General features: G+C 35.2%; 2 protein-coding genes across 2 annotated transcripts; both read right to left on the bottom strand.

Annotated features, from left to right (window-relative positions):
* Positions 1–248: 248 nt before the first annotated feature.
* LOC140804024 (succinate--CoA ligase [ADP-forming] subunit beta, mitochondrial-like) lies at positions 249–5,347 on the bottom strand. Its single transcript, XM_073159883.1, has 12 exons — positions 5,072–5,347; positions 4,406–4,516; positions 4,132–4,243; positions 3,645–3,709; positions 2,737–2,814; positions 2,252–2,326; positions 2,016–2,168; positions 1,731–1,865; positions 1,457–1,621; positions 1,097–1,219; positions 700–771; positions 249–614 (listed from the first exon to the last, which is right to left on the bottom strand). The coding sequence occupies exons 1-12, from the start codon at positions 5,171–5,173 to the stop codon at positions 537–539; spliced, it is 1,269 nt and encodes a 422-aa protein (XP_073015984.1). The 5' UTR covers positions 5,174–5,347; the 3' UTR covers positions 249–536.
* Positions 5,348–9,147: 3,800 nt separating this feature from the next.
* Positions 9,148–13,810, bottom strand: LOC140803553 (BRCA1-associated RING domain protein 1-like). The gene is made up of 13 exons (XM_073159464.1): positions 13,580–13,810; positions 13,417–13,470; positions 13,259–13,329; positions 12,990–13,085; positions 12,524–12,906; positions 12,000–12,254; positions 11,750–11,850; positions 11,333–11,519; positions 11,114–11,223; positions 10,636–10,723; positions 10,292–10,457; positions 10,091–10,209; positions 9,148–9,597 (listed from the first exon to the last, which is right to left on the bottom strand). Exons 1-13 carry the CDS (start codon positions 13,666–13,668, stop codon positions 9,295–9,297), a joined length of 2,022 nt encoding a protein of 673 aa, XP_073015565.1. The 5' UTR covers positions 13,669–13,810; the 3' UTR covers positions 9,148–9,294.
* Between the last annotated feature and the right edge of the window lie 182 nt (positions 13,811–13,992).

The following is a 13,992-nucleotide window of genomic DNA, read 5'->3' as shown; positions in this document are numbered from 1 at the left end:
TCAAGTAGGTATTTCACCCAATATTACGGTAATGAGAGGATTGGTTGCTACTAGATATCAGAAGGTTTGTGTTAGGTCCTTCTGAGCATGACTTCTTTATCCATATTGCTTATTATTTTTTGGCCCTATTCACCTCTCTATTCTGAGCAACAGTGGTATGCGGTATATAATCTTAATGTTTTTAGTTCACACATTTTAAAATGATTGTTTGATATCATTCCAAAAAAATAGCAAAACAGAGCAGGAAATTCACCCATTGACAGTTTATTATCAAAATAAAATAAGGGGGAAATGTTGTCCACAGTTTTCCCACACCAAATGCTGCCAGTACATCCAAATACCAGGACTGCTTAATATGAAATCAAGAACAATTAAAGCCGTCTCCATTCATCAGTGGATGGTATATCCTACTTGGAAGTCTTATCAGTGCATCTAACAAGACGATGATTCAATTTATATATAAGAATTTTAACTCCAAAATTCCAAGGGGAAAGGAGCGACCTCTCATGATTTAGGCAAAAGTACACAAAATGTCTTCAAGGAGCTGAGGCCTTAACTGCTTTCTCAGCTGCATCGTCCAGATCTTCAGCAGTAATCAAAGCCATTCCACTTTCCTGAAAACACGAATATTTTGGAAGAAAAAGTAAAGTTTTGTTAGATCAGTTACATGGCACATCTAAGATAAGTTTTGAAATTCACCTTCAGAATTCTTTTTCCCTGGTCAACATTGGTGCCTTCGAGACGTACGACTACAGGTACTTTCAGTTGAACCTTGAATAGAAGTATAAGAATTCGTAAAAATTGTGATGATCTAAACAAAGACGGAAATGTTAAAATAGCAGCCAAAAAAGACCTTTATGGGGATATCTGTATGAACAGAGGTAAAAAGTAATCATAACTTTTGCAACTTTCACATTCAGGGGTGTAATGCTACAAACAGACACTCTTCCTTAAACAGCATACAAAAAAGGTGAACACGTCCGTTGATACCTCAGATATTTGTCAAAGAAAGACTCAAGTGGAAAGCAAAGCAAAGAGGCAAGTAACATAATTTTCAATCCAGGGTTGTATAAAGAAGTGACATCTCCCACGGAACCTGTTTAGCAGCACTGACAATTCCACTGGCTATTACATCACATTTCATTATTCCTCCAAAAATGTTGACAAGAATAGCCTTCACTTTCTCATCTGAAGTCAAAATTTTAAAAGCCTCCACGACCTGTCCAAGATATTCAACTAAATTGATCAACTTTATAGTCACGTCACAACAATTAAAACAATAGAGGATGTCAGCCGTGAAAATTGTACAATTTGTCAAAACTTTGAAACTGCAATCTCATGATTAGATGACTGAAAACCAATCATCACAATCCAGGATATCTATGTATAACTTGCCACCAATTTGAAACCAAAAGAAATCATCATATATAGAACAAGAAATAAATCCCGGCCTCACCTGTCCTTCAGAGGCATTTCCTCCGACATCAAGAAAATTGGCAGGAGTTCCTCCATGTAGCTTAATAATATCCATGGTAGCCATGGCCAATCCAGCACCATTCACCATGCAACCTATTTCCCCATCCAGACCAATGTAATTTAAGTCAGCCTTTGCTGCAGAAACCTGATAAAACAATGCAATATAAATGAATAAACAATGTATGGATATCCATTTGCTTCATTGTACTAAATGTAATAAGCCAGCCAGTTAGAGAACAGATGTCGGCTGATACCTCTCGAGGATCCTCTTGGGTTGGATCCCGCAGAGAGAATACTTCTTTCTGTCGGAAAGCAGCGTTATCATCAAAGTTGAGTTTAGCATCAGCTGCTACCAACTGGTTATCAGCAGTCTCAGCAATGGGATTGATCTGTTTAAAAATTGACGACTCAAAGGTAGATATAAAAGGAAGTTTACACAAGTTGACATCATTATAAATCAAGAGGCGTGCAAACCATACTATATTAAGTGATAACACTAAAATAGAACACTTGAAAAAAGAGGAAATTAACTCAATCACCTCCAACAAAGTGCAGTCGCATTTACAGAAAAGTTCATATAACTTCTTCACTTGTTCAATTGAATCAGTCCTATCAGCCACCTTGGGAGACAACCCATCAACTACCTTGGCAGCATCTTCATCAGTTATCCCTGTGAAAACATCGATAGGCACCTGGTTCAGGGAAGAACAAAAGAATCGAATATTAAAATGTGCCACAACAAAGCCAGATATCATAATAAGTTAAGGTTATTAACCTTTATTATCAATTCTGGATGTTTCTCAGCAAGATCTTCAATACTGGTTCCACCCTTTTTACAGGCGATAATAAGCTGCAAAAAATCGATTTCAGTGTACAGTTCAGCACATTAATGCACCAACTATGGATTCACTTGAGTCCACTTCCCATCTTTGCAACAAACATCATCATGTTAGCATGGAAAGGGCATAGATTCATACAGCAGACTACTGATATACAAATATACATAGATTGTTCCACTGAAATTATAATACATTATCCAGCAATATAAGACAAGTTTTCTGCTTTCTGAGCAAGAAATTCTTCGTAGTTCTCAAACTGACAAGAAACTCCAGTGTACAATAGTGCCAATACATCCCCAAAAAGATCTATAAAAGATTGAGTAGCTGACTTGCAACATGAATGCAAGCAATTAAACAGTAAGGAATAACAATGTGGAATTATTACAAGGAAAATCAAGATCTATCACACGCAGGAACTTACAGGACCAGCAGATTTACGATCAAGAGTAATGGCGAAGTACATCTCATTGACAAGCGACAACTTCTCGCATAAATAAACCTGCGATCAAGAAAAGTTTTGATTTGCTTCTCATATACTAACTTATAACCTTATCAACAGTTAAATTCAGTGGACAAAAAAACTGCTAATAACACTAATGCAGCAAGCTTAAGCAGAAGAAGAAAAGCAGATCATATAAACAATTTCTTCAGAATACAACACACACAGAGAGAGAGAGAATATATAGTTTCCAATGTTTTATAATAACAAGCAAATACAATATCACACTTATGAAAATGTGCAACCAAGTTTAAAGCAAGCAGCAAACGGAAGATAAAACTACATTCTAAAAGCCAAAATCATGCCATATATGATGTCCCGCTGATAAATAAAGCTTATTCCCACTAATTATCGCCGGTGATTATTTACCTGAAGGCATCTTTTTAATACTACGTACATGTGCACATTACCATTACACTGATTCGAATATCGGCAAGATTCGAGGAAATATCTCATCAAAACTAAAATAAGTTCAAGATTTACGCAGTTGACTGGTTTTGTTCAGTAAATGTTTTGCAAAAAAATCTTTCCTGATTCTGAAAAAAAGAATGAGACAATAGTTAATAGAGATGTAAAATGAGACGGTTTCTAAAGCAAATATGATCATTAAAACAAAAACCAGATAGAAATTGAAATTGAATTCTGACAACAAGACTTAAATTTACAATTGATGTTAACAGAAAGTAGCACTGAACACTGTGCTGATAACAATTATATGCTTGAAATATGAAGATGCAAATTGTAGCCTCTGATAATTTTCAGAGCATGTCAACACGTACCATTACACATTTCTTAATAAGAAGTTATGAACAAATTTTTTAAAGACAAACCTTGCTGACAATCTTTCCTTGAGGACCTGTTTGCTTAGTTACAAGTATCTGTCCAAGCATTTTCCCTGTAAAAACATAGCTTTGTAAGGGGATGTCGATTCAGCAAGCCACACAAGTAAATATTTTGGGGCAGTTTTCCAGTTGCCTGCATTCAAACAAAACTTTATTGCTAGCGGATGAAAAAGGTGTTCTGTGACCGAAACTCAGGTATTTTTTTCCACGTACACAAGTTATAAAAAACCTGAACAGATGAACCTACTAGCATCCCTAATACAGTTTCTTGAAGAATTTGTGAAAAAAAGTGGTGGAATGTAGCATCCACAACTTATGCGAAATAGGTTACTTTCATACCTCAAACAACTTGACATATCCCCCAAACATATCTCAAGATTCAAGAAGTTAAATCACGCGTAAGTAGCTGCCGATACATAAATTAAAATTCTGAAATTAACAGCCTTATATAATTCAAAACATATTGTTCTCGTACCAGCTATTTCTTCAACCTGTTCAGCCTTCACAATATGCACTCCTCCTTGGAGACCACTTTTAAATGTTCCCAGCCCTCGGCCACCAGCAAGGATCTGTGACTTCACCACCACCTATATCACAAAAAAACAGGTAATTGCCTCTTCTAATTACATATTATCCAGAAACCTAACTAAAGCAATTAGAAGCCATCATTTTTTATCTGTTTACCCACTTCAAACCATAAATAACACGTTTGGGTAAGAAGAACGAGGATAAGGATTTGGTATCCGCACCTCACTTTGGTTGGAGAACATGTCGCGCATTGCCTTCTTGACCTCATCAGCTGATCCAACTGCTATACCTTTTGGAACATTAATCCCATGTTTGCTCATCAATTCAGATCCCTAATATCATTTATACAATAGGTAGATTAACTAATCAAATGTACAGGACCACAAATGCTCAGAAAATAAAAGATTAACCTGAACATTAGAAAAAATACGGCTCCTATATTCACAAAATCAGTAGGCGTCATGCATATATGAAAACCAATATATTGTACAAGTCACGAAGCGTCTCACCAGACACCAGGTCTAATTTGGCATTTGCACCATAAAAAAAATTAAAAAAATCAAATTTATTGGACTTATCACTGTAAAAATGCAATTTGGACCTCCAAAAGACACTAAATCGTCCCCCTTCCCCTCTATTAAATCCAAGTGTTTGCATTGTGCCAGTCGCAAAGAGGAGTAAAAACAATCTGAGACATAGAACCAAAACATATATTCCCAAACCAATCAATCTAGGAAATGGAATAGATAAACGAATTAATTAAAACAAAAAACTTTACTACGTGCTATTCCAGCGACACATACATCGAAGCAGATCACGCTCAAAACGAGAAACGACATGATAGATAATCTCCCCACAGGCGCAGGCGGGATATTGAGGAAGCGTACCTGGTATTCGTGAATATTGAGACGGCGGAGCTGCTGCTGCTGCCATTTTCCGGCAACGGACAGAGAGCGACTAGCGAGTTTCCCCAGCAATCCTCTCACCATTTCCTCTTGTCTTCACAACTTTATGTAACCTTAAGCAGAGATCGAACTGGAACACGGATAATCAATAAGATGATAATGGAAAAAGTAATGCAATCAAAAACCCTAAGCAGCAGGCGCCGGAACAAAATACACTGACTGCGCCGGAGGTAAAGAATGTCCCTTATACTCTTATTTTTCTACGTTGACCATTCAGCTTTCAACTTTATTGGATCAGCAATGGCCCGTTTTAGAATACAATTTTGAATTTATCTAGTTGGAAATTGTAATTTTTCAATTTTAATTATGTCAAAAACTTGTGTGAGACGGTCTCACGGGTCGTCAGTATTTGTGAGAAAGATATCTTATTTGGGTCATCCATGAAAAAGTATTATTTTTTATACTAAGATTATTACTTTTTATTGTGAATATTTGTAGGGTTGACTGTGAGACGGTCTCACATGAGACTCACTCTTTAATTATATATTATAACATATCATTTGAAAATTAAATTTGATTGTTCTTCTAAAAAATTTTTTAATTTATGTTTAATGAACAAATTTAATTTATGATCTTCTAAGATTTTAATTTTTTTAATTACTCCTAATATTTTAATTTTTTATCTTATATTTTTGCGAGGGGAGAATTAAGTAAAATTTGAAAGAAATGAAAGTCTTTTTTATGCTAAATGACATTATTTAAAACTTGGGATGAAAAAAATATCCATTTGCTTAAGGAGGACCAGAATGTCCATAGTTGTTTATTTGAAAAAAAAAATTAGGACATTCTAAATATATATATATAGGACTAAATTAAATTATATAAGAGTGAGTCTCATGTGAGACCGTCTCACGGATCTTAATCTGTGAGACGGGTCAACCCTACCCATATTTACAATAAAAAGTAGTACTCTTAGCATAAAAAATAGTAATTTTTCATGGATAACCCAAATAAGAGATCCGTCTCACAAATATGATCCGTGAGACCGTCTCACACAAGTTTTTGCCATTATATAAACTAAAGATCACATCGATTTATTGGATATAAAAATAAGAATAAATTTCAAATTTGAACGCTGGTGAGAATTAAATGATTGAAAATGAAATGTACATTATAATCTACTTCAAATTTAGTTGTTTCGATTTGTTTCGATCTTAGCATAAATACTCATACAAAATAATTATACAAAAAATAATTATGTATTAAATGAAGGCACACAATGATCACAAATTGAACATTTTTGTATTTTGATCGTAATAATAAACCATGAGATCATCAAGAACCAGTGATTTATCAAGTGTGGTCATCAGGAAAGAATCCAACAATAAATTATGACGAGTTCGTACATTTATCTTATAATAATTATCTGAGGATGAATCCGATGTCCCATAATAAGAGGGGAACACCGAACACCGTACGTCAAGGTGCACAAAGCCACGTTTATGAACATGGATGGCCATCAAAAAATATACCACGAAATCAAATACTTATTGATTCCAAACATAAATATATAGCTAAATATAAAATTTTAAAAAATTTTACAAATTATTATAATATTATTCCTAGTAATTTTAATAGTTTAATTAAGAATAACTTGAAATTTCATGTTGAAAATAAATGGATATGGTTCTCTTGAACCAAACTGCTATATGATCCAGTATCCACAACCTGGATTGTCAAAGCTTCGACTCTATCGCGCAGAAAGTGGTGGGAATGAACGCATGCATGTTCGGGTTCGATCCATTAATTGGGATTATTTAATCAACTTTCATTTTTCAGGCCGGACTTATTAAGTATGTGATTTCGTGTTTTTATATTTTTTTTTCTTGCCATATAAAATATATAATAATTGTCGGAAAATCATATTCATAATTGATACAGTTTTCGTTTCTCAAAAAAATTATGTTTAAGTTGTGTTTTCTAAACGACACAAATTAATTTTATGGAGGAACTAGTTTGGCTCAATCAATTGACACAGTGTTGGTCCCACGATCGAAATTTGAGATAATAAAACCCGAAAATAAAGAATAAACTGGACACCGAGATTTACATGAAAACCCCTAAAAATTATTATGGTAAAAACCACAGGCAAGATGAAAAGAATTCCACTCTAATATTTTGTGGTGTACAACTCATTTATTGTATTTCCAAAGAGAATACACACTCTCTTAATATAGGAGAACAAACATCTCACAAATATTATAGAACTAAGCACTCAAATGCTTATTAGATGGGAGAAAACTCAGAGAATTGATGATTTCATAATGAAAGAATGAGCTCTATTTATAAAGCTCCATGTCGTATGAATACATGTTAAAAACACGTTATTTCCGTCTAAAATTTTTTTAGTCAAACTTGACAGCTCACGGTTTTGTTTCCGTTTTCAAATTCTTCAGCCCCATTGAATGCTTCCATCACACAGGAAATGCATGTGTCAATAAATGCATTTCCTGTACTTGCCGACATTTTCTCCCACTTGAAGAGTTGATTGAGAATCAAACGCATCTCCACACATCCTTTCAATCTTGTCATTTCCTGCTGCTTACATTTTCGCTAGACCACCTGAGGATCTACACCACTCAAACTTATTAGCGTTCACTCGCTTGGTCAGAACATCAGCTATGTTGTCCTTTGTATGGATCTTCTGTATATCCACACTTCCTTCTTCTATTACTTATCGTACAAAGTGAAATTGGACTCCAAATGTGTTTCGTCCTGGAATGAAAGGTTGGATTTCTTGCGATGTGCAAAGCACTGTGACTGTCACAAAACAAAGGAACATTCTCTTTGTTGTGTCCAATCTCCTCCAATAACCTTTTAATACATATTGCCTCCTTGCAAGCTTGAGTAGCTGACATGTATTCTGCCTCTACTCTAGATAACACCACAACTATTTGCAGTTTTGAAACCAGCTTACTGCTCTCCCTGCAAGTGTAAACACATAACCAGTAGTAGATTTCCTCTTATCAGGATCACCTGCATAATCTGAATCGACATAGCCCCTCCTCCATAACATAATGCATCATTCGAGGTACCCTTAATGTATCTAAGGACCATCTTAACAGTGCTCCAATACTCTCGTCCAGAATTCGTCATATATCGACTAACTGCTTCCACTGCTTAAGCAATGTCCGGTCTTGTACATATCATGGCGAACATCAAACTTCCCTCTGCTGATGCATATGGTACTCGAGACATATTCATCATCTCTACTTCACTGCTAGGACACATCTCTGAGGATAACTTGAAGTTAACAGGAAGATGGGTTGATATTGGCTTACTATCTTGCATGTTGAAGCGTTGCAAGACTTTCTTCAAATAATTTTTCTGGGAAAGCCAAATCTTTTCGTTACTTCTATCTCAACGAACTTGCATCCTTAGAATATTGGTTCACGTGTGGATGCACGTACTTTTATGCTAGTTACTTAGAAAAGAACAAAGTCAAAAGTAAAAACATGTAGTTCTTTGAACCACAGCTTCTCTTCGAAATAGAAATTCACAAGTGGTCATGGTTTATTGGGATATGAAAAACTAAAATTTGCATGACTTATAGCCCATCTTCAATCTCAGGTTTAAGTTTAATATTAGGTTTTGAGTATAAAATTTTATTGTAACGAATTATTCCCCACAAAAGCTAAAAATCCAATCTACTTTGGTTAATTTACACAACCAAATTTTATGATTGAAGATAACATAAATAACTAATTTATTGGCATTTTTAAGGTTTTAAATACCAATATGTTGTGTTAAAATAAAAAAATGGAAGTTTAGCGATTAATATTTTTGTTAGATTTTTATTTTTTCTCTTAATTATTTATTATTAAATGCACAAACTCTCTCTGTCTCTCTATTTATACACAACCGTCTATATTTGTATTTTGAAATCCTTATTCACTATACTTTAGTAGATTAATTTTTTAAGAATATATTTTTTCTATTTTACGTTTGAATAGTCTCAAATTATGTCATGGAAATTTATATAAATAGATCTTCGTTGGACTAAAATTGTTAAATATGATTTAAATACAATACGATACTGCAATAAATTATATTCATGTTCATGATGCCAGCTTACTTTGAATAAGCCATCATCATAAATTGACATTTTAGAGGAAGAACAAAAGCTAAAACTTCTTAATAGAATCTTAAGACAACAATCTGTGTGCAGCAATGGATTCCAAGATCCATGTGTGTGGAATGGCACGAGCATCCTTGTCTTTGACTAAATCGCCGGCTTCTGCCGTTCTGGTATCCGCTTCTGCTTGAGCATTATACACAACAAGACATCTAGAAACTATCTCAGGACTGTCTCTTTGTGCTGCTATATGCTCCAAGCTCCCTATAACGGTTCCTCCACCATCTATAACTAAGGCTAAAAGACCGCTCTTGTACGCGGGAACAAAATCCCCTAGAAAATAGAACCGTAAACCATCAAAAAGCTTTGGAGCCTGCACAACGAAAAATATGATAATATCAATCCGTAATGCCACATTGACACTCAAGATTACATCTTAACTATAATCCAAGCTTCTAAGATACTTGAAAAAAATACATGGAAGTAGTTGGTAGCTGGTTTTACAAATCTTGACACCCAAAATTAAGTGTACTGACCCAGAGTCATAGCTCATTAGGCGGTGGCTACTGGCCAAAGTCCAGAGTCTCATTTTTATCATCACAGATTTAGAAATAACGATGGAATCTCCTGATTCACATCACCAGATATATTTAGTTATCTAAGAAAATATACAAACCCCTTGGGTTAATAACAATGAGGAGAATGTTACATGTTTCAACCACAGCTCTACGTCAAAGCATGGATTGACTTATAAGCTTCTGTATAATATAACAGTGAGTGTTGGCTCACTTCTCTTACTCATGACTTAAAAAACTGAAAAGTAAGTGTAACGAATGAACTACTCTCCTCGCATTAGAAGGACTTACATTATTTAATGTTCTCAGTCTTCCAGTTCGTGGGCCATCAAGAACACCACGATTGTCCAGCTCAACTTCATAATTTTCTTCATCCACAGGATATTTTGCTTCCATGCATGATTTAACCCCTAAAATAAAGATGTATGACATTTACTAGTATGATTCAAACAAGATTGTAAGCCCGTTAAGTAGAATATGTATCATCCTCACAATCAATATTAAGGACCCATCTTCCGTTCAAAATAGCCATGAGAACTTTAAAAGTTCTGCTGCATGCCCCCTTTTCGTTTGTGGCCACGATCATATGGGTAACATTTGAATTCCAGGACTTGGAAACTTCAGCGCCAAAAATCGAGGCAAACTTGATCATCATATGCTTAAAGCCAACAATCAATATAAGATATTAGCTACTTTGAACATTTTTTGTACAGTATGTTATTCAGTGAGAATACGATCAAACCAACAAAATGAAATAGGATCCGAATGGTTAGGCCTGAAACCTTTACTTAAGTTTGTAACCGAAAAGTACGATACAAAGTTTTGCAGAAACTAACCTTCTCTTCAGAGGACAGAGCAGATCCACAAAGAACCCATTGTTGAGGTCCATTAGGAGAAAGTGACCAAAAGGATTGTTCAATGGATCTGTTCAAAAGAAGAAATGATCTATCAATCACCATTATTTTAGTACTTCAACCCTCAAAGAAACTACAACGCATTTTCAATTTCAATTTAAGAAAGAACAAATGGACCAGTCACCCATCTAAATGTCCAGCGGATTCCTTCTTTTAAACAGTATTCAGTACAAATATTAGCCAAAAGTTTTACGCATCTGGCTAAAACCTCCTGACTTGAACTCGGTAACTATTTTTTAGTCATAGAAAATCTAGAGGTTGAAGGTGAAATTTCAGGTATATAAATAACAAATGGCAACAGAGATTTACATGCATGGTGGTTTGTATTTGAGTCCTATACTTGTATCAAATAATGAACAGTAATTAAATCAACAAACGATGACAGTTGAAATATCCATACCTTTGAGTGGACAAGGACTGGTTTTCTCCACGTTCACGCTTTCTAGAGTTGGACTTTTCACTCGGAAATTTCATAGATTTGTGAGCTGGGCATAACATTAAAAACTCATCCTACACATCCATAATATTATAGGATAACGGGTCAAAATGAGCGAATATAATAAATTCGTAGAAGAAACAAAAGAAGAAAGAAAGAGTAAGGATGGCATGGGATACTCACACAATTCCATCTGCAATCTGGTATTTCGACTGCACATGGAACATGATAACTCCTACAACACGATTTTGCAAAGCACCCAAGTGCAGCTCCCTTTACACCACAGCTGCTGCACTTGAGCTTAGCAGCTCTCTCCAATTCAGATTCCAAATTTTTAATAGATTCTCCAACATAATAGACTTTAGGGGACCTGAACAACAGAATATTTCTCAATTTGACAGACATTTATCCATTCAAACAACAGTTAAGAATAAAGGAGACGTATAATGTCATATTAGAAGAATATTTTTCAATGCTAGCATATTTGGAGAACAAAACTTCAGATTATCTTTTGTTATTCTTATAGAAATCGAGGTTTGGTTCCAAGAACAAAGATTTGCCAGAAATTAAGGCTCTGGTGCATGCCAAAATCACACTTACCATTCTACGCATTTACGGTGGACAGCGATAACCTTAGAAAAAATAGTTTCACCTCTTGCAACTTCCTTTCCATCTGCACAGTGTTGCATAGGTCCACTACCCTGCAACACCCGTTAACATATGAATATTACGCTAGCATATTTACATCTTATCACAAAATGTATGACAATGACATAAGCAGTAATCTTACAAAGAGAAAAGTGGCAAGATCTAGGTCCAAACTTACTATCCATATTGAAATGAAACTTACATCTGTTATCTCAGAAGAATGGCAAAACGCGCAAGTGCTTCCATCCATGTATGATGCAACATCAAGTACAGTGTAATCTTTGTTATACTCACGACTCCGAGTAACTTCATCAGACGAACCATAATATAGCTTCTTTTGTCTCTTAATTTCCTTTTTATGAAATGTGTCCATTGGATCAGTTTTATTATCCACTTCACCAGAAAGTGTAACCAGAGAATCTTTGGCACAACTCTTGGCTGCAGATTTTTCTGTAAACTGGGGATTTTAACTAATGAATATTTTACAGAAAAGAGATTCTTAATAAGTAGATTATATTTTATAGGCCAAGATTAAGTATGAAGTGGTTTCATTCATAAATGATAACAGCAGTGAAGATTCTTCCAGAGAACTGTAAACAAATGCATCACCAAAAGTTTGATAACAAGCAAGATCATGCCTCCATTGGCAACTAGATTTAACTCATTGAGTTCTAGAGGCAATATACTTTTCAGAAACTCGTGTGAAAAATTAAGAATTGAACTAACCCCATTTCCACTGCCTGGATCGGTGTTGCAATCTTCCTTATATTTGTTACCACCATCAGAGGGTGAGCTTCCTGGAGTTAATTCTGGGGCATGATTCATTTCTGATTCTTCAGATACAGAGCGAAAATTTGCCACATTTTTCTCCATTGTACATCGATGCAATGGAGATTTCTGATCTGATTTCGGTGACAGTCTACATTCAAATTTCCTATCAAATTTCCCACAATTACCATCCTTTGACACTCCACATGTTTCAATTTTTTTCATCAAATCTAGCTCATCTTCCAACGAAGTACCAGAGTGCTTATTTTTTGGAGCAATTTCACTGAGTTCCTTCCTCAATTGGCCTGCAGAACTTGATATTAAAATCGGAGTTCTCACATCTGCAATGATAACAAATCAGTAATTTACATACAGTAGTTTGAGCAATGTGACCCACCAGTTTACAGTCAAGAGTCATCTTTACCGGCAGAAAACATTGGCAACAAGGTAGAGCTGAAAGCAACATCCAAATTCTTATAAATGGCAACAATATTATCCACGTAAGGAGCTGGCCTTATTTCTGCAAAACACATCCATTTTTTCCAATGAATAACCCACAAGGAATCAGAAACAATAATAAGTAGTATGCAATTAAACACCAGGCAAACGAATTGTTAACTCCCCAAAATGTAGACTTTATACTGAAATCCTGGATAAAATATCTGCAAAACAAACTGTTGAAAAATCTGGTACCTTGATCCGTGAATTGTTGCTGGCATGAGGGACAGTCAGCAGTGAACTGGCTAGACTTCGGGATACAAACACTACAAAATCCGGGGAAAAAATTTGAGAATAGAATCTTTCAGCATTCAAGGAATAGTTAAATAAAAAAGAGGGAAGCTAGAACTTACTTGCAAAAAATATGATTGCATGGAAGCAACGTCGGCTTCCTCAGCAAATTCAAACTGAAAACTCATGGGGAAAAATCATGGGAACCTGAGAAATTGTTCCACTAACCTAGAGGCTAGATATATACACAAAACGATACTCACAACCTAAAAAATGGAGATTTACCAGAGAGGGCATTTGAGCTCAAGACCAAGCTTCCGGAAATTAAAAAGCAACGGATTCAAAGACCCCGCGGCTTTCCGAGGATCCGACATTGCTTCTGCTCTCCCCTTTCGTTTAGGAATTTTGACTTTGGAGCAATGTTTTAGGAAATAAATGATGAAGCTCGGTATCGCTCTTCCGTTTATGCATAATCACAGTTGAAAAGGATTTGAAAAGGTGGCGAAGAAGGTGGACGGGTGGATTTTTTGAACACTTCGAAAAATAGCGCTCTGCCAACCTATTTCAAGAGTATGTTCATAGTTCCAAAAAAAAAAAAAAAAAACTTTAGCCCATGTTGGTTTTGAGAATTGATTTGAGAAAAGCACGATTTTATTATATCCAAAAGTTTATGTTACTAACATTTTTAATAATATTAA

The sequence above is a fragment of the Primulina eburnea genome, chromosome 10 (assembly GCF_022965805.1).
Source record: "Primulina eburnea isolate SZY01 chromosome 10, ASM2296580v1, whole genome shotgun sequence".
Lineage (NCBI taxonomy): Eukaryota > Viridiplantae > Streptophyta > Magnoliopsida > Lamiales > Gesneriaceae > Primulina > Primulina eburnea.
Note: the sequence above shows the minus strand (reverse complement) of the source record. Positions and strands in the feature narration are given on the sequence as shown.

Coding starts and splice junctions, on each gene's coding strand:
- LOC140803553 (XM_073159464.1), bottom strand. CDS start 13,668: ATGTCGGATCCTCGGAAAGCCGCGGGGTCTTTGAATCCGTTGCTTTTT. Junction 13,471..13,579: donor GAGCTCAAATGCCCTCTCTG/GTAAATCTCCAT, acceptor ATGAGTTTTCAG/TTTGAATTTGCTGAGGAAGC. Junction 11,851..11,999: donor ATTCTTCTGAGATAACAGAT/GTAAGTTTCATT, acceptor CGGGTGTTGCAG/GGTAGTGGACCTATGCAACA.
- LOC140804024 (XM_073159883.1), bottom strand. CDS start 5,173: ATGGTGAGAGGATTGCTGGGGAAACTCGCTAGTCGCTCTCTGTCCGTT. Junction 4,244..4,405: donor TGTTCTCCAACCAAAGTGAG/GTGCGGATACCA, acceptor TTTGTGATATAG/GTGGTGGTGAAGTCACAGAT. Junction 1,866..2,015: donor GCGACTGCACTTTGTTGGAG/GTGATTGAGTTA, acceptor ATTTTTAAACAG/ATCAATCCCATTGCTGAGAC.